General features: G+C 42.7%; 1 protein-coding gene across 1 annotated transcript; it reads right to left on the reverse strand.

Moving 5' to 3' along the window:
* Window positions 1-331: 331 nt before the first annotated feature.
* On the reverse strand, window positions 332-20,744 carry osgin2 (oxidative stress induced growth inhibitor family member 2). The gene is made up of 5 exons (XM_078217045.1): window positions 20,677-20,744; window positions 13,836-13,972; window positions 10,795-10,986; window positions 8,474-8,565; window positions 332-1,447 (listed from the first exon to the last, which is right to left on the reverse strand). The coding sequence occupies exons 1-5, from the start codon at window positions 20,741-20,743 to the stop codon at window positions 412-414; spliced, it is 1,524 nt and encodes a 507-aa protein (XP_078073171.1). The 5' UTR covers window position 20,744; the 3' UTR covers window positions 332-411.
* Between the last annotated feature and the right edge of the window lie 713 nt (window positions 20,745-21,457).

The following is a 21,457-nucleotide window of genomic DNA, read 5'->3' on the forward strand; positions in this document are numbered from 1 at the left end:
GCCAAAGCACCAAGCAGTTCTGACATGACCTTTAATTTTCCAATCATTTTTATGTGCACATTTCTTTTCACAAATTGATTGTATTTTGATATGCAGTTCTAATAATGGATTTCTTTGAATGGACTTGTCCATGTCTTGCTGGACTTGTTCATGTCTTGTTGCTTGTTTGCCATGTCCATTGCCATTTGTTGCATAAAGAAATGTGCGCATTTTTAATTTTTGTAAGGTGTCAGTGTTACTACTGAGTACATATTGACAAATAACTGAAGTATTTCCTCCACTCCATTATCATAGTATGAATAGGACCTGCACTGACTTATCTGTATCTTGAAACCATTGTTAAAGGACTGCAGTTGGTGACTTTTGGTTTTAAATAGAACGGTCAAAATTCGTCATTAATCCTGAGATTTCTTACCCTTCATCACTTCCTATTTCAGAAATTAACTCTCTCTTTTTCTTCAGGCGTTTCACTAAACAACTTGTGATGCCCAGAGCTCCACCTTTAAGAAAACGGACAAAGTTGTCCCCAATGAGTGGGCCCATACCAAAGAAGCTAGCCTCATTGGTACACTCAAATGTATAGGGATCAACTTCAATCGGATTTCGCTTACACGAAATGGGCTTACTTGGATCTGTTCCTAAGTACTTTCCATGCTCTTTAAGAAAGGATAAATTAGGGTAAGTACCTATCAGCACCAGGGCCATTGAGATGTTTAAGGCAATGTTCTCTCCCGAGGCACTCTGAAGAATGCATTTCATATCTGGTTGGAAAGAAATAATGCAGCTTTCAGGGAAGCTGGTATAGTTGGGGTGTGACGTTGTGGTGTGGGCCTGCTTGCACATCTTGCGATAAACTTTGTGGTATTCTGGATAAAGCTTCTTAGGAAGCTGTTTGAAGATCAAACCCGGATCAGTGACATTTCTTCGGAAGGTATGAATGACAGGGATTTTATGGTGGTAGGCACACAGTACCGCATCTGCTGCAGTCAGCCCCGCACCAACAATGACAACAGGATCTGACAACTGGTTGACTTTGCAGCTTTTGATGGCAGACTCAAAGGCTGAGATGCTGTGAAATACAAAAGGCAAGTCTTCACCCTCAACCCCTAACCTTGCAGGTAAATCGTAGGTGCCAGTGGCTAAGACAACATTCTCAGTGAAAAGGCAAAAAGGTACATGTGATCCATCTCCAATTCTCTGATATCCTCTGACTTCCCAAAGTCTGTGAGCTGGTCCATTTTCAGTAGCAGGCAGCTGTTGTGTGGTAACATCCTTTTTGATACTCTTAAGCATTTTGTCGTTTACATTCTCTTGATCTTGCTGACACTTTGAGACGGAAGTGACCCAAGAGTTGCTAACAAAGTTTTTCTGAAGACCCATAATCTTAACGTAGTCTTTATAATATGAAGCTATTTCTTCTGGAGTTGCTCTGTCATTCATTAGGTTTCTGTAGAAAAAATACTTGTATTAAGTAGGTCGCCTGACCATTAATGTTTGTAGTTTTTTTTAATCAGTCTAATAATTCATACAAACAATTCTTACAGGATTACTGTGGTTCAAATTTTTAATCCCATGTTGCATTTGAACAAAGTTTGTTATGTGGTTCCCATGTATTTAATTGTTTACTGGAGCCAAATATTATATGGAAGTCAGCCTTATTTAGAAATGGTCACTAAGCACTAAGTACAAAATCCAACCAAACATTCTTAACTAAGTAACTATGTGGGTGGTTAGATGAACAATATTTATTCTAAATATTAGTGGTTAAACAAAGCATGAGATCAAATATACTTGGTCATATTTTATTTATCCTCAACTTTTTCAAAGGATTTCCTGAAATGCTTAGAACAATATTAAAAATCTCCAATGGTAAGAATACTGCATGATTAGGTAAATAATCATTGCTCCATTTACTCTTTGACATAAGCTGATCCAGTGTTTGTTTGCATTATATCTCCCTGTCTTTTACACAGCTGTGTTGCCTGCTTTCAGCTTGTTCAATGTTTTAGCCACTGGGTATATGTTGTGCATCATGTAGGCTTTTGTATTTTTCATCAATCAAAGATCCAGATCATCTTAGCTGAGTAGGTCTCAAACCAGTCCTTGTTGCAGATTCTGCCTTTACCAAATAATGTTTCTAATGTTTCAGAGATGATTGAGCTTAATGACTCCCAAGCTTCAACAATACCAGCCTCAGCCTTGCCCAGTAAACCTTTAGTGAGTAGCAATTGTTCTATCAACAGATCGAAGTGTTGGTATTTGACATTATTGCTTGTGCGAGGGATGGTGATGTTTGGAAGGCCGTCATGTTTGGAAGTGTGAAACTTTGGAGGATGCACCTTCACTTTGCTGCTGACAAGTGAGAGGTCAGTGTTGCAGTCTGTGCTAGGTGCAGGTTGGAAAACACACAGATTAAGCCTTCTTGTGATGATCAGGCCTAGTTGGTGCCAATGTCCAGACTTTCAGTGATGCCCTGATACTTTGTGGCAATGTCTGTCTGTAAAATGGGGTTGGTGGTGCAGAGTGAAGTCAGGACACAAAGATCAACAAGGTGTTGTCCATTATCATTGATCTTGTTCACCCCATGATGACTGAGGCAAAATAGCCATGAATCACTGCCTGCCTTAATATGTATATTGAAGTCACAGAGAATATACAGCCTTTTGCCATTTGGAAAGTTCCTCAGACCATCATCTGAGTCATCATGGAAATACACTTTGTCAAAGACAGAGTTAGTGCGTAGGCATGTATAATGTTGACTGTACCTCCATCAGTGGATAGCCGCAGGGAGGTGAAGCGCTCCAAGGTTGCAATTGAGAGCTCAATCAATTATGTCAGTCCATTGCTCACTGTGGGGCCTACCTCATGCTCACAGTGATCTCCAACACTCTTTCCATGTCAGCAGAAGGTGTATTTAATCTCTCAAATAGAGCCAGCATCGGCTAATCTAGTCTCTAGTACAGCAGCAATGTTGACACAGTAACACTCCACTGGGAGTAGTTAGCTGGTTCTGCTTTCTTGGGTCCATGGTGACAGAGAATTGTCACTGATGCAGAGCTAGATACACACATAGGGAAGGCAGCTACTGCTTTGAACTGACTGACAAAATGCATTTGGGATAACACCAAGCTAACTTTCAAGACCAAACCAATCATTTATAAGGCCTGTGTTCTCAGCAATTTTTGCTGTCTGGTCACTAGAAAAAGAAGCTCAATAATTTCCATCATTGTTGTCTGAGGCACATTCTGGATACCTCCTGACAGACTAAATGGCAAATGCAGCAGTTCACTCAAAGGCAGAACTCCCACGTGCGTTGCCAGTAATAAAACATGATCTGGAGATGCCGACATTGGACTGGGGTGGGCACAGTAAGGAGTCTTGCAATGCCAGGTTAAAATCCAACAGGTTTATTTGGAATCACGTGTTTTTGGAGCGCTGCTCCTTCATCAGGTGATGAGTCACTCACCTGATGAAGGAACAACGCTCCGAAAGCTCATGATTCCAAATAAGCCTGTTGGACTTTAACCTGGTGTTGTGAGACTTCTTACTGTAATAAAACAGGGGCAGCTGGGGTGGATCAGCCATGTCCACAGTATGGAATAAGATCACATACCCAAGGACTTCCTGGATGGTCAGCTAATAAGATCCAAGTGACCAGTGGGGTGCCCAAGGTGCTACATCAGGATGATTATAAGTGTGACAAGAAGGCCCTAAACATTGATTATTGCATTGGAGAGTCACTAGCTGGTGAAAGAAGGAAATGGCAATACCTCCTGTGAACACTACCACCATTTTTGTGGCAGAACCTTAATGGCGTTCACAGCCATCAACAAGGATGTACTAATTGAAGGCATCTCCACCCAAATGGATTTTTGTCACATGTCCCATCATCTCCCATTGGTGGAAGGATGCCAACACAATTTACACTTTGAAACTGATTGTCGGTGATGTTGTATGACACGAGCTTTCAAATACAGTTAAGAATTTTCCAAAAATGTCTCAACATTAGTGCAGTGCACCACTTAATTAAATTCAAACAGATAAACGTGGCAATAAAAATACTGGGCATAAGAACTTACAACTTCCATATCTGAACACTTGTTGTATCCATGGTGCTGCTGGTATAGCGCCGTCACCTTCTTACACCTCACTAACATCATCCAGCCCTGACCTGCCCTTGACTCAGCTCCTCTGCTGCTGAGAGTTTCCTCTATGTCTCTGTTACCTCCAGACTTGCCCACTCCAATGGTCTCCTGGTAGGCTCCCATCTCCACTCTCCATGACTTGAGCTCACCCAAAACTCTGCTGTCTATGCTAACTCTCATTAAGACCCATTTGCCCATCACTCCTGTGCTTATTGACTGAAACTGGCTTCCAGTCTGGCCATGGCTCAATTTGAAAACTCTCATCCTTGTTTACAAACTCCTTCAAGGTCCTACTCCTCCCAGTCTCCCAAAATTCTTCCAGTTCTACATCCATCTGAAATCTGTGCTCCTCCAATTCTAGCCTCTTTTACATCCAGAATTTTAATTATTCCAGCATTGGTGACAATGCCTACAGCTGCCAAGATCCAAGACTCTGAATTCTCTCCCTCAGCCGCTCCGACTCTCTACCCTTCTATCCTCCTTTAAGAAGTTCCTCAAGACCTACCTCTGTAAGCAAACTTTTGACCATCTGTCCTAATATCCTCTATGTGGCTTGACATCAAATGTTGTTGGATAATGCCCCTATGAAATGCCTTATTACACTGCAGGTGCTATATAAATGCAAATTATTGCTTTAGCAACTGAGGAATATTTGTACTATAACATTGCTTCTTTTGCATATTAATAATTTCAACGAAAATGACCAAATTGCTTTCTAATTTTCATGGGAAACATTCCTAAACATTAATTTACCATTTTAAAGACAAACTGCATTTCATAGACTCCTCTGTCATTTCTAAGTTTTTAAAAAAATGAACGTTACCAATAACGTCTGTGCAGAGTTTGCACATTCTCCCCATGTCTGTGTGGGTTTTCTCCCACAGTCCAAAGATTGTGCAGGTCAGGTGGATTGGTAATGCTAAATTGCCCCTTAGTGTCAGGGGGACTAGCTAGGAGTAAATGCATGGGGTTATGGGGATAGGGCCTGGGTGGGATTGTGGTCGGTTGGGAACAGTGCTATACTTCCAAGTCTCTCAGCAGGGAGAGGCAGGGGTGTGTGGGGGGTGGGGGGGAGTGTTTGGGGCCGGGACCGTGTTGGTAGAGGCCCAGGGGGAGAATCTGCAGGGACAGACTCGATGGGCTGAATGGCCTTCTTTGCACTGTCGGATTCTATGATTCTAATGTCCATACAACTTCAACTAAAATGGTTTTGAGTGACAAATTGTCAATAAATATGAAAACTGATCAGATTTGTTGACAAATTTATATCCTGCAGTCTTTATCAAAAATAGGTATGATAGGAAGCCAGGCTGCCCGTGACCACAGGTGGGCACACTGCATAAGTGAGCACATAATGGGGTTTAACAAGTAAATTCCATTCATTAGGCTGGATTAATCTGATGAGGAGTAGCATTAAAAGAATGAAGTCACCATTAGCAACTGGTAGGGCTGTTTAAAACTCAAATAGATCAAATTTCACAAATAAGAAGTGGATAAAGATTTGAATGGGGTAGCTATAGAAGCTAATCTTCTCCACCCCCGTATCCACATCTTATTGAATGTGGGAGGATCAAACAAAAATAGGGCACTTTACGGTCAGAATTTTCCAGCCGCTCCCAGCAACAGGATTTCTCGCACTGGAGGTGGCTCACCATTGGCCTTTCGTGGGATCTTCCAGTCCCGCCGAAGTCAATGACAACTTACATGGCTTTCCCCTGCTGGGTCGACTTTGGCAGGACCGGAGGATCCTGCTGGCTGGTAAGGCTGGAAAATCCTGCCCTTTGTAATAATGAGCAGAGGGGTAGCACCTTTTCTTGATGGTGTGCGTGGCAACAGTTCATCCTCTCGTGAAGGGCACCCACCCTGGTGCCCCCCGCAGCGTGCAGCAGAAAGATGTCAAGGAATGCCACACTGCTGTCACACAGCCCAAACGGCTGATGCAGTCTCAGGATACCAGATTTGGACCATGCAGATCCAGGCAACATATTTATCAATCACGCAGCACTAAGCTGTTAGATGGGTCCTGCATTGGTGTTCCTTAAAGGGCCAGGCAAGGTCAGCATTTTTGCCCATCCCTAATTGCCCTTGGGAAGGTGGTGGTGAACCATCTTCTTGAACTGTTGCAGATCATCTGTGCAGCTACACTCACAGTGCTGTTAAGAAGTTGTAAGATTTTGACAAAGTGACAGTGAAGGAACGGTGTTATACTTCCAAGTCTCTCAGCAGGGAAGAACAGGGGTGTGGGGTCGGGGGGGGGGGGGGGGGGGGGGGAGCTTTTGGGGCTGGGACCGCATTGGTAGAGGCCCAGATGGCAGTGGGAGAACCTGCAAGGACAGACCATTGGAGGACCACTAGCTGTGGAAAGGGGCCGTTAACAGAGGTGTCCCCTGCACCACCACTCCCGCCTTGCCTGAGCAAAACACCTGCTGAGCTTCTATCTTGCCCATGGGCTCCTCTCTCCAGCCTCAAAGTTGAGGCCATGCAGAAAAGATAGAAGATAGGACCAGGAGGAGGCCATTAGGCCCTTCGAGCCTGCTCCACCATTCATTACGATCATGGCTGATTGTCCAACTATAGTGCCAATTGGTCACTTAAAGGCCTATTTGGGGCGCATGTGGGTGATTGACTTAGGCCTTAGCCTCCCCATGTAAAATTGTAGACTGGTTGGGAACTGAAGAGATTCAGCTAGGATTGGTCTCCTTAGAAAAGAGTAAGTTCAGATAGAATTGTTCATAATCATGGGGGTGTCTAGGTAGATGTTCCCATTAGAGTCAAGAACCAGACGACACTGACTAATGGTGACTGGTTAAAGGAACCCACGGCAACATGAGGAAAACATTTTAACACAGCCAGTGGTTAGAATTTGAAATGCACTGCCTGAGGATGTGGTGGAGACAAATTCAATTGTGGCTTTCAAAAGGAACCTAGAAATGCACTTAAAGAGAAAGCAATTGTGCAGCGCTGAGGGGAAAAGGTGGGGGAGTGAATGGGGAAAAGGCTCAGGAATGGCAATAGCTAAGTTGCTCCTCCAGAGAGTTGGCAGGGACTTGAAGGACTGAATGGCCTCCCTTTGTGCTGTAAGCATTCTACGATTCTAAATGAGGTGGAAGCACTGAGTTTGCATGTTTCCTACCTCCAACCTAACTGGCTAGGGTGGGTTGTGAATTGTGAATCCTGCTTAAACAACATGGCAAATGATTTTTTTTTGTTCCCCCCAATACCTCCAGCCTCCTGCAATGTCAGAGTATCTGCAGTATAGGAAAAATTGAATCACAGAATGGTGACAACACAGAAGCAAACACAGAAGTTCCTGTGTCCAAGGCCTTTATGATTACAATGAAGTCGACAAAATAAAGGTTAGGCTCCGCTTTCACACTCAAAATTTCTGTGTCCACTGTGTTCAGGTGATTTAGCAGGGTGTAGGACTGGGAAAATTGGTTCCATGGGGATTAATTTTAATGGATCGTTCTGCCCCTTTGCTGAACAGAACCATTGCAAGCAAAGTGAACTGCACTTATCCAGGCCTAGGTGTGCCAGCATTTCCTATCCTTGTCTTTAATTCAGTGGGAGAGGCAGCATCTGTGGACAGAGAAACAGTGGCCGAAATTCTTCCGTGGGAATTGTAGCAGGCAAGACAGAAATTCCAGGCACCATTCAAAGGGCCTGTGAGCTCGGGTGGGAATTTCCAGGTTTGGGACGTGCACGGCTGGAGAATCCCGGCCAGTGTTAATGTTTCGAGTCCAATATGACTTGCCTTCGGAATCTGAAGAAGTGATATTGGATTCAAAACTCTGTTTCTCTCTCCAAAGGTGCTGCCAGACCTGCTGAGAATTTTAAGCACCTTCTGTTTTTATTCACACATCCAGGCTCGCCAGCCTTTCCCATGCACAATTATCCAACCATTAACTGTCACTATTTTAGCTCAAAATACAATTGGATGACATTTCAAATTGCCATATACTTTCTAAATATCCATTTTTAGAATGTTTTCAAGGACTGGTTTTCCTAGTGATGACATGGACTATCAGGAAAATGTATCTGTCTAAATGTATTCTGATTTAATATTTGCCCCTTTCAAAATAAAACATACGTTCCACCAGACTTTAAACAATTTAGGTCAATTTTGCTTTGTATTTGGTATGTTTGAAGAGAAGAAATATGCAGAAGTCAATTCTTAGAATTTAGAATCCAAAAGAATCTTTTGACTAAATGCACATTACAAGGCAACAGGGAACGTTTGAAACAGCTTTCACATGTGCAGAATTATCTTTAGTAATACATTGAAGAGGTTTTCTTGGAGATTCTAGAGAGTTTACTAATCTGGATACCTCCATTTACTTTTGGTCCAGTCTTTCAATTTCAATCCAGGTAGCTCCATCCAATTGTCCAAACTAATCGTCAGCATGGACCCTTTCATTACCTAAAAACAGGCAACAGATTATTTTTATTGAGAGACCACATGAAGGGCCGGCCAGACCAGACTGCACTAATGCTGAAACAAAAAAGAGATCTAATAAATTATAAAAACAGTCATCAAATGGTGACAAGCTTGGGTTCCCGAAACCTGGAAGTTGGAGGAGGAAGGGAATACTGAAGGAGTTACACTGAAAGACTGGAGAACCTAGGAGTGAATGAGTGATGGTAGGAGGCCATATTGTGCACCTAGATAAAGAAAATATAGGAAGGGGCAATAATGTGTGGATTGTGAACAATGTGTAGGAGCAATATTGAAATTCTGTCAGACTTGGTTGAGTTAAGAGTTATGAGGGAAATTAAGTATCTAGAATCAGAGATTTAGAATTAGAGGATACTTTAATGGTGGAGATATGCTGGAGTTCTTTTTTGAGTTGCCTACTAATACAACCAAAAATATTGATAGGTGGAGAAAGACAACAAGTGGGTCCATGACATGGTGGCACAGTGGTTCGCACTGCTGCCTCACAGTGCCAGCGACCCAGGTTCAATTCCGGCCTCGTGTCACTGTCTGTGTGGAGTTTACACATTTTCCCTGTGTCTTCTCCGGTTTCCTCCGGGTGCTCCGGTTTCCTCCCAAAGATTTGATGGATTGGCCATGCTAAGTTGACCCTTGCGTCAGGGAGATTAGCAGGGTAAATATGTGGAGTTATGGGAATAGGGCCTGGATGGGATGTGGTCGGTGCAGACTCGATAGGCCAAATGGCCTTCTTCTGCACTGTTGGGGTTCTATGATGAAAGGTAGGAAGCAGTGGCTGTTGACTAGAGATCTACCACAACTGAAGGAAACCAGAGGGCTAATATTCTGCATCCCTCCTGGCATGATTCCATCATAAATCCAACGGAAATACAATGGAATGAACATTAGGCTGGATGCATTGAGTCCTGGTTTTCTCAGTACTTTCCATGATTGGATCAGATCCGCCACATCTCCAAATTATAACCTGTCACATCAGAGGTGATGTGGCTGGGGAAAAGGACTTAAAAGCCAGTCTGTGAGGCTCTTATGGGCATGGCCTGTCCCACAAATTTCAATTGACCTATTTAAAAAAATAAATCAATTTATTCAGGCTTTTTACTACAAGACGATTGTAGGCTGTTAACACAAATAAATACAGCACGATGCACTACATATGAGCAATTCCAGGCATGCATACATCATGCAGCAATATATGCTCAAGATTGCTGAACTGGTGGATTACAAATCACTAAAAGATCCATAACGTATGCCATGAGGCTCTTGCTAAAAGTAAAGATGCATTTGGATATATTGTCCAGACATTCAGATATAAAATTAGAAATTTTACCCTTTCTGGAAAGGAAACCCTTATTCTTACACTTGTTGCTTTTGTCAATCCAGATCTGATAACTCAATGTTCTCCTTGCCTACAGATAAACTACACCCTCATTAACCAAGACTGGCTGCCTGACACCCAGTTTATTCAATTTAAAATTCTCTTCTACATCTTGAAATCTATCCAGTTTTCCCTATCTCTGTATTTCCTTCCAGGGTTGCTTTCCACTGCTATATTCTTCAATTTCTGGATTTCTGTGCATCTCTCTCTCCATCTGCCCCATCACTGATGACTGATCTTTTAGTTCCTCTCTGGGTTCCTGTTCTAAAACCCTACCCATTCTCTACCTCTGTGCTTGTTGTGTGAAGTTCTGTGCCGAGAATGCTAATTTATAAAATCTACTCTTATATCCCATATTTCCACTGTAACCTAAGTAATTACCTTCCGCTCTCAACATGGTAACTTTTGTATATCTAATATAATACGGCACGGTAGCACAGTGGTTAGCACTGCTGCTTCACAGCTCCAGGGTCCCGGGTTCGATTCCCGGCTCGGGTCACTGTCTGTGTGGAGTTTGCACATTCTCCTCGTGTCTGCGTGGGTTTCCTCCGGGTGCTCCGGTTTCCTCCCACAGTCCAAAGATGTGCGGGTTAGGTTGATTGGCCAGGTTAAAAAATTGCCCCTTAGAGTCCTGGGATGTGTAGGTTAGAGGGATTAGCGGGTAAAATATGTGGGGGTAGGGCCTGGGTGGGATTGTGGTCGGTGCAGACTCGATGGGCCGAATGGCCTCCTTCTGCACTGTAGGGTTTCTATGATTTCTATGATAATTATCATTCAATATACTACACAATATTACGTTCCATATGAAATAAGATACTAACATGCCACGCACCACCGGGTGGATCCTTTCCCAGCACCAAATGAGGAATGTTCTTGTGTTTCTCTAACTTCCACTGTAGGACTGATGGGTAATCAAATCTAATGTCTGCATCAGGGTGAAGAAGGGTGTCAAAGAGAAGTGCCACAGGGTTGGATGACCTGCCTTCAAGTCCTTCGGATAAGTATTCCAGATCCTGTAAAAAGAAAGATACATTGATCATTCCTATGGGATCTCTGGATCTACAGCCTCTCATTTCAACTTCTCAAGGTAAACGCTATTAACCTCTGCCTCATAGTGGAGAGACAGATGTTGGAAGGATGAAACAAAGTTCATTGCACATGGATGGCGACACATTCAAGTATTCTGGAGGATATGGCACAATGGTATCACAGGGTGAACTGCAGCAAAGGGTGAAAGCAGAGAAACAGCCTACACCAGCTTATCCACTGTAGCTGCAAAGCCAGCTGGATGTCTTGAACCTGTTTTACCTCTCGGATCATCCAAAAGCAGCCAAGAGAGTAGGGACAGCAGGACGTGCTCTTCCTCCAGGATAATAAAAATCCTTAGCATGGGTTAGTCTGGGAAGTGTTACCTACAGGAAAGAATGTACTTGAAGAGAGAGAACCATTAATAGCATCAGCTAACGTAGCAGCCAGGAAGGGAAGTTGAGGATCATTAGTTTAATACAAATAAAGTTGAGGGAGTGAGAGGGAGGCCTCTTGGTCAGATAGGGGAGATAGGAGTGTAGGTGGAGACAGATGCAGATTCAGGGTTAGGGCAAGGAAGTATCTTCAGAGAAAGTTAAGTCCGGTGGACTAGGGGAAGGGAGGGAAGCAGCTGATCGGATGGTTTCAATCTTTGTAACAAAGAATTCCATAAGCTCAGCAGACGTACTGTTGCATGTGAAGGTAGATAAGGCGGGTGGTTTATGAAGGCAGCTAGTGCTGGTAACGAAAAGCTGAGTGCTATCCTTATCTCCCTGAATGAGTTTTGAATAGTGGTCTGTTTTAATAATGGAGGGCAAAGCCCAGAAGCTGTCTAGCCTGATCTACAATGGTTAAACCAGTTGTTCACCAAAACCCATCAAATCTACATCCCATGCAAAGATGCCAAGGGGAACAATTAGGGTGGGAAAGAGTAATAGCTCTAGTAGGGACAAGTGCATCAATGGTGGTGGACACAGGTATGGTTTAGCAAACCAATAGTTGCTGAGATGACATGCTGAATTAAAAGGCCAATACAGGTTGTTGGTGATTTGAAAGCGCAGAGGTAAGTTACTTGGGGGAGAGCTTTTTCCAAGGTCAGGCACAGAAAGAGATGCTGAGAAGGGAGATGCGGGGAAAGGAATTGTAGTTGAGAACAATATAAGGAAATTTTCAAAGATTGCCTTATCCATGTCAGTAATGACAGGGGCAGTGAGACTGTATGAGGTGGCAAGATCGAAGGAGTGGTATTCTACCTGGTAGGAGAGGTTTTATAAAGGGAGTGATCTAGAGAGGAAAGGAGGGTCGTGAGAAGAGAGAAAACAAGGAGTGGATATGAAGGTTAAAATCCTGCTAAAACTATACAGGCTTTAGTTGGGCCACACTTGAAAAACTGTGAACAGATTTTGTTCCCTTATCTAAGGAAAGTTAAACTGGTATTGGAGAGAAGGTGCACTAGGTGAGCCTGGGCATGGAGGGATTTTCTTATGAAGAGAGCTTAAGTAGGTTGGGCCTGTACTCAATGGAGTTTAGAAGAATAAGAGACAACCTTACTGAAGTATATAGGCTTTGATGCTGAGAGGTTGTTTCCCCTTGTTGGAGAGTCTAGGATCAGAGGCATAATCTCAGAGCAAGGAGATCACCCATTTAAGACAGAAATGAATTGAATTGAATCAATTTATTATTGTCACATGTATTGGGTACAGTGAAAAGTATTGTTTCTTGTGAGCAAACAGACAAATCATACTGTTCATAGAGTACATAGGGGAGAAGGAAAGGAGAGGGTGCAGAATATAATATTACAGTCATAGCTAGGGTGTAGAGAAAGATCAGCTTAATATATGGTAGGTCCATTCAAAAGTCTGATGGCATCAGGGAAGAAGCTGTTTGTGAGTCGGTTGGTTAGTGTTTTCAGACTTTTGTATCTTTTTCCTGATGGAAGAAAATGGAAGAGAGTAAGTCTGGGATGTGTGGGGTCCTTGATTATGCTGGCTGCTTTCCCAAGGCTGAGGGAAGTATAGATGGAGTCAATGGATGGGAGATTGGTTTGCGTGATGGACTGGGCGACATTCACAACTCTTTGTAGTTTCCTGCAGTCTTGGACACAGCAGGAGCCATTCCAGCTGTGATGCATCTGGAAAGGGTGCTTTCTATGGTGCATCTGTAAAAATTGGTGAGAGTTGTAGTGGACATGCCGAATTTCCTTAGCCTTTTGAGGAAGTAGAGGCATTGGTGAGCTTTCTTAACTATGGTGTCGATGTTAAGGGACCAGGACAGATTGTTGGTGATCTGAACATCTAGAAACCTGAAGCTCTCGACCATTTCTACTTCATCACCATTGATGTAGACAGGGGCATGTCCTCCACCACGTGGAGATGAGGAGGATGGAACAAGGTAAGGTACTTAAAGAAGTTTGGGGACAAAGGAGTCGGGGAACAGACCAAGGTGCGAGTTAGAGATAAAGGCGACACCATCACCAAGATGGATTGAGTGAGGCAGTTGGTGGAAGGAATAGACAGTGGAAGGAATAGACAGTGGAAGAGTTTCATTCAGAGGAAACTACCCCTCAGTCACTTTTCTATCAGGCCAAAATATTAATGTGATCATCCACAAAGGGTTCCGGATGGCAAGGGCTTTCTTCACAAGTGGATGTACATTTTGGAGGGAGAGGTTAAGGGAAATAGTAAAAGCAGGCCTATGGGCAGAATTCACAGAGTGAAGAGAAGAGTCTATTCTTGTACTTTTGATAAGCTCCTCAAATTAAATCTAAACATAGGAATACTAAATAAAAAATAAACACAATTGAAGACACAAACACACATGCCGCCATCTCACTGACCTGATCTACAACAGAAAAGTGCCTTCCTTCTTCCAGCTTGTTATGAAGGACTGGGTTCGGATGTACAGCCCCTGGTGCCATGTATGGTCTATATCCAGAGAGCAGATAGGAAAGACATATCCCAGAAGGACCATTTCCTGGATCAATAATTATAGCAACATTGTTATATTGACAGAACATTTCTAAAATCTAAATGGAATCATGTTAATTTAACCTTCCCAATAGATGGTAATTGTCTGCTGTGTGCAAGTCACCCACTTTTATACGTTGTGTGATTTTACTCTCCACTGTAATCAATGGAATGTAAAATTGTGTAACAAAAGGTGTGAAGTAGACCGTTTCCGCCAGACAAGTTAACTTAAAGTCAGTCATGAAATTTTCTACCTTCAAATGATACAATGATTTCAGATATTGAATTAGAAAAGTAAATCAACAATAAAAATATAAACTGCAAATTTCCATTTGAGGTATTACGGCCAGAACAATTACGGCCTTTCATCTAATTGAGGCTTGTTAAATTTAAATACAGACCCAACCGCTCATACAAATGTGATTTACCCTCAATATAGGATGGTCACTATAAACATCTGAGAATGAGAGAGTTCATTTAAAATGTCCCACCTATCTTTATGTTTCAGTCTACTTCGGAAATAGTTAATATCCCTTTCCCATTTTGAATGTAGGTTTGACTGATTTCCAAAAGACATGTTCAACTAAAAAGTTTACAATCATTTAAACAAACGACTGGATTATAATACTGCAGGTGAGAGTGCATCAAGATTGTGTATTGTTTAAAAAGCTACTGATTTAGGTCATTGATATGGTTATTTTCTATTGATACTATTTGACCAAAGATTGAAAACAATTGAGCAAACATTTTGGGCAGAGTTTTACATTTCCCACCGGTGGATTTGGGATTTTATGTTGTGAGGACCCCTCCTGCTTCCTACCCAAACGTTTCTCCCCACCCCCGAGGCCCACACCATGTGGGAAGCCTTACAACTCAAGCTGCATGGGTCAATGTCATTTGGGCAGAGGGTTGGAGGAGAATCTCCTTTACAGGCTCCACAGGTCCAGTGGAGGCACCCCCCCCCCCCCCCCCGCCTCCCCGTTCCTCTACCCCCAGGGTAATCCCCTCTTCCCATTTAACCTTCATCCCCTCCCCCCCGCCTGTTGAACCCAGCCCCCAATGTCTTCACCAGCCTTGCCGAGACCCCCTCACTTCAGACTTACCTGGGCTCCTAAGATGTGGCTACTGCTCCATACTGGGACTACACAGTTGCCAGCCATCTGATTAGCTGACAGATCTCTTAAGGTGGGATGTCCCACTGAGATAGGGATTGGAGTCTCACCCCAAAGTAATGAGTGCTCCTCTGTGTTAAGTTGTCGCAGGGAAGCCACTGGGATCTTGGACAGGCTTCCCGCCGCACCTGTCATTTTAGCCAGAAAATTCTTCTGGAGGGATTGTGGCACAATGGTGAAATTCCTACCTCTGGAGCAGAAATTCCAGGTTTAAGTCCCATGGCACGGTGGCACAGTGCTTAGCACTGCTGCCTCACAGCGCCAGGGTCCCAGAAAACTCAGCTCCTTAACTCTGTTAGCAGATATGGATTTAATTAGCAGCATTTTAATTCCTGATCTCAAGGCACAGTTGAAATCTTAGAGGTTATGTAATTCATTTATCCATTTGTATTACCATAAATTTAAAACAGTGACTGTTTATGTAGCTCTACCACTTTAATACTGTTATTCTATTCACTATGTGGATAACACTCCTGCTCTAGTTTGATCTACTGTGGTAACATAGCAACACAAAGTGGTTTTAATCCAATGAGCTGATTATTTCCTGGTTGAACAAACTACCGAGAAGGCACAGCCGCTTCTGCCAAAAATAAATGGAGAACTTAATGGGTTACAACTCCCAACTTCAAAATTGGCTTTAGTGCAAATGGATGATGATTATTCCCTTTTCCCTGCTGTCCAAATGCATTCAAGGTTATAAGAATTAGTTCTCCATGAGATACCATGCCCAAAAAGGCTGTTGGTGACAATGGATTGTTCCACGATGATACCTGGCAAAGGTCGGCAGTGTTTTGCCGTTGCCTTCTGCACTATGGCTGACCAAGAAACTCTCCCACTCCTAGTGCCTGCTGTCATGTGCATTGGAAGGAATTTACAGGCTGATAATCAACCTGTTTAGCTACATTATGAAAGGCACCTTCTGTGGCCATCCAGTCCTGAAAGTAAAGCTAAAGTTTATTTATTTGTCACAAGTAAGGCTTACAATTAACGCTGCATAAAGTTATTGTGAAATTCCCCTAATCGCCACACTCCAGCGCCTGTTTGGGTCAATGCACCTAACCAGCACATCTTTCAGACTGTGGGAGGAAATCGGAGCACCCGGAGGAAACCCACGCAAATACGGGGAGAATGTGCAAACTCCAAACAGACAATGACCCAAGCCAGGAATTGAACCTGGGACCCTGGCACTGTGAGGCAGCAGTGCTAACCACTGTGCCACTGTGCCATGGGACTTGAACCTGGAGTTTCTGCTCCAGAGGTAGGAATTCCACCACTGTGCCACAATCCCTCCAGAAGAATTGGTAAAGAAACCAAAATTGTGATCATAATAATCCTAATTCAATCAGCAGAGTGAAAAAAGATCCGGCAGAGTCAAATCTTGAATGAAATAGAAGAATAATTGTATAAGGATCAGGCACATATAGGGTTGTGGGACTGAGCACAGTTCCGCCAATGCAGTGATATAAAGGATGACATGACCCCCCAGCTGGGGTCAGTTGAGTATTGGACAGAGCTATGTGTACCAGCAAGTTTGGAGCCAGCTCCTAGTTTGTACCCTTCACTCTATAGAAATGGTTTTAAGTGTCAATAAAGACTTTCAGTTAATCTATGTATGAGTACAAAGACTTCTTCAGACCAATCAAATTGTAACCAACCTTACAAAATGGCGGCAGCTTGTGGAAAACCCAAATCCTTGCAGAAAATGCAGAGAAAAACTAAAATGCTGGAAGACTGAGAAAAAATTCAGCAAATCAGTCTGACCTGAAAAAAAGGTCCAGAAGCAAAGGAGCAGAAGAAAATTCACTGGGAAAAGGCTCCAAAGAAAAGCTTGGAAGCTGAGGCAGAAATTTTAAATTCCAACTCCTTTGGAAGTCTAGCTTTGAACTCAGGAGTGCAGAGTCAGCAGACCTACCAGGGGTGAGCTAAATCTTTTAACTTCCAGGCTCATCAAGTCCTGAGAAATCTTTAAACAATTCAAAGTCAGAAGTTCAGTTTGAAAAGGCCTGTCCCTCAAACCCAGTCTCCAAGTCAGCACTTAACACATGGCATCCAAACACACTCCAAAACGGAAAAGTAATTAATTAAATGATCCTGGAGAATTGTAACTTCTAATTTCAGCTCAGAGAAAGCAAAAACCAGGATTTGACAAATTCTTGACTTAGTAAAACGCTGAGCAAGAAAACTCTGCAGGCGATTAGTCCCGGCAGCCATTTTTGAAGTTTGTTTCTGAAATGAATGTCGACACCATCTTGAAATTCAGAATGTTCTTAAAGCACTTAATCTTCAAAAAAGTTATACATGGATCAGAATTCCACACTTCCAAATCATTTCAGATTAATCCAAGGCCCAGAGCAAACACATAGGCTGAAATTTTACTGCCCCGCCCACCACGGGAAGCAGAGCGGGCAAGGGGCAGAGCATGGGAAGGTCCACTGACCTCGGGCGGGATTTTACGGTTTTGGGACAAGCGTGGGAGTAATATCCTGGCCAATATTAAAGACTTGAGGAAAAGGTTCTCATGGTACAGCATCACTTCAGGTTTAGATAAGAAAACAGAAGCAGGGCAGGTTAACACTGATCACGGAAGACTTTAGAGCAAGACAAGGAATCAATGAAACATCTGCTAAATTTGAAGAAGCACTAAAGTCTTTCAACATTTATTTTAATCCATGACGCAATAAAATACTTGCAAAGGCTAAGTTTAGCATACAAGTCTAGCAGCCAGGAGAACCTGTTGCTTGTTTCATCAGTTATTTGAAGAGAATGGCAGAAGGTCGCGAATACTGAGACTTAAAATCTGAACTCAGAGAAAGAATAGTGGTAGGAGTAGCAGATGATGCACTCTCTGACCTCGTGCAAACCAAGGAAGATTTAACCCTGGAAAAAGCAATCCAGAGAAAAAGTTTAAAGTTTATTTATTAGTGTCACAAGTAGGCTCACATTAACACTGCAATGAGGTTACGGTGAAAATCCTCTAGTCACTGGAGCCTGTTCAGGTACACTGAGGGAGAACTTAGAATGGGCAATGCATCTAACTAGCACGAGTTTCAGACTTTGGGAGGAAACCAGAGCACCGGGAGGAAACCCACACAGACACCAGAAGAATGTGCAAACTCCACACAGACAGTGACCCAAGGCAGGGAATTGAACCCAGGTGTCTGGCGCTGTAAGGCAGCAGTGCTAACCATTGTGCCACCGTGCTGCCCAGTAGATAGTTAGGCAATCAGAACTACGTGAGCATCATAGAGCCATTTTAGGGGAGGAAATAAACTTTGGTGCAGAGGCTAACTCACAGTTCAACTGATTAAGCAACAAAGGCACAGGGACACTTCAGGCTTGGGAAAGTAATACCCAAATCGGGCAGCAGTGTGACCATGCCAACTCTGTGGAACAAAGCTCCCCCACAAGCAAGATCCACATCCTGTAGTTTTAGGCCAATGCTTTCAGGATTGGACACTATGGAAAACTACGCAAGATAAAAACTCTGAAATGCACAGAAGCCCAAAGATCATCCATGAAGACAAGACTGCAAGCTCAGAAGACAAACAGCCATTCTTCTTGGGTGAGGGAACGTTTCAGTTAATGGCCATTTAACAAATTTTAAATTAGACAGAGGGGCCAGTGTCGCAGTCCCTTCAGGCAAAGAAGCATGGCTAGTGACCTAGCGGCTGACGCCACCCAGAATATTCACTTGCTTCCATCATAATGTTAGAAGTGGGGATGGTCGCTGGTGATCGCAAGGCGTTCAGGAGCATTTGTGACACCTGAGATACTGAAGCAGTCCTTGTCTAAAAATGCAGCAATACCTGGACAATGCCCAGACTTGGGCTGATAATTGGCAAGTAACATTTGTGCTATCCAAGTGCCAGGCAATGGCCATCTCTTACAATGGAGAACGTAACCATCGCTCCATGGCATGCAGGGCATTACCATCGCTGAAACCCCAACTGTCAACATTGTGGGGATTACCACTGACCAGAAACTGAACTGGACTGGCCATATAAATATTGTGACTACAAGAGCAGGTCAGAAACGAGAAATCCTGCAGCAAGCAACTCATCTCCTGACTCCCCAAAGCCTGTCCACCATTTATAAGGCACAAGTCAGGAGTGTGATGGAATACTCTCCATTCCAATGCCTGTATGTGAGCAGTGCTGTGGATTCTTTTTAGGAGGGTTTTTTTTTACTGTAGAGACCCCTCTAACGGCCTCCTTATTTGACTGTGGGTATCTTGCAAAGAACCATATCACTATAGTTGATGCTTATGTTCTTCTTATCCTGTTTCTCAAAGTACCTCTACCACCCCACCGGAAAACAACTTGTTCCGATAAACTATCTATTGCACATCACATTGATATCAAATCTAAAATAAGAAGCTAATCCAATCCTGTCATTTTCCAGCCAGGCATTTTGGATTAAACTATGCCCTACAATATCTGATAGTGCAGCATTGCCTAGAGGGTTAGACAGACACACCTGTTACCATATTTAAGTTATTTGAATTAAAAACAGTTTCTCCTTTTCAGTGGAAGTACAAGTTCTCACATAATCTAATTGATTGAAAAGTGATAAGAATTAAGGTTCTACCATGGAATAGTGTAGGTTGTAAGCCAGACAACAAGCTTATTAATAACTGGTTGTTCGTAGCAACAATACAAAACAGTTAACTCATTCTCTCTCCTCAGATAACAACAAAAAATAGAAGCAAGCGTGACACTTCACCAACTCTATTAATATTGAAAGGATTTACATTTATATAGCGCCTCTTGCAACCTCAGGTCATCCGAATTCACTTTTCAGCTAACTAAATAATGTTGAACTGTTATAATGTAAAATAATGCAACAGTTAATTTGCACACAAGATCCTACTGACAAAACCCACTGTTCTTCCAATAGTGCCACAGGACTTTTTACATCCACTTAAGAGGATACACCGGGCTTCCATTTAACATTCCATGTGAAGAACAGCACTTCTAACAGTTTTCGCACAGTTCTACAGTGTAATATCAGATCAAGTGCTCAAGTATCATTGGATTGGAAACCCATGACACAGAGATAAGAGTGCTCCCACTGAACTAAGGCTGACACCTAAGAACAAATACACTTAGCACCTTTTGCACACACCTCTTGTACTCATAGCTGATGAATTACTTCATAAGTACAGATACTGACAAGGGAAAAACAGACCCAATTGCTCCCACAAACAGCAATAAGATAATTCTTCACAGTTCAAACACTTGAAAAAATGTTGCAGCAAAAATGGCACTGATGCCAATTAGATTAGATATCCTCAAAATGGTGAACAAGGAGCTCGGGCAGACCTAACTGATCTCTTAACCTGAAGGCCACCAAACAGCAGCAGTGCTGGTGTTAAACTACTGTGCAGCAAATTGAAAATCATCCTACCCCATATAAATATTCATACCTGTACCCAGTTACTCCTGAATGATACTTGTCTGGGATTCATAATGATCATAAATATTAGCGGTAAAACAGTAGAGGGATTCATATTTGCAGTAAAAAGATAGAGGGAACTTACCTATAATTGTAACAGGAACATTTATGGAGAGGCCCCCAAGGAGGGTGTTTTCTTCCAGTAATGGCATTGCAATCTTTCTGGAACAATAATTGGGCAGTTCTTCTATTGTTTCATGCTCTCCACGCAAGCTTCTCAAATCTAAATTCTGTTGTGGTATAGATCAAGTGAAAGTAAATAAGACGGTTCAACCACAGTGCATTTTGTCAAGTTAAGCGACAGTCCTATATGTGTACATGCTAACTTCAGGTGACAAAATAAGTTTGATACAATTTGTGCAATTAAATGGCAAGTAGAATTAATATATATTTATAATATGTACATTTGTTCCAACTTTTGGTAACCCATGGTGATGAATGGAACAGAACAAATGTATGCTCCTTAATTTGAAAGAAGAAAATGAGTCATCCAGTAATTATTATGAAAATTTTAGCTTTTCAATCACCCTCATGAACTCTAAAGAAAATGGCGAACAACTGGTTCAGCCATCTATTGCCAGATCTTTTTGGAAGGACTATTGGAAATCGCTGTCATCAGTCAAAAGGTGAGCTAGCTAGATGGGTGGAGAACTGGCTTAGCCATAGAAGACAGAGGGTACCAGTGGAGGGGTCTTTTTCCGGTTGGAGGTCTGTGACTAGTGGTGTTCCGCAGGACTCTGTACTGGGACCTCTGCTGTTTGTGATATATATAAATGATTTGGAGGAAGATGTAGCTGGTGTGATCAGTAAGTTTGCGGACAACACGAAGATTGCTGGAGTTGCGGATAGTGATGAACATTGTCAGA

The sequence above is a fragment of the Mustelus asterias genome, chromosome 7 (assembly GCF_964213995.1).
Source record: "Mustelus asterias chromosome 7, sMusAst1.hap1.1, whole genome shotgun sequence".
NCBI lineage: Eukaryota > Metazoa > Chordata > Chondrichthyes > Carcharhiniformes > Triakidae > Mustelus > Mustelus asterias.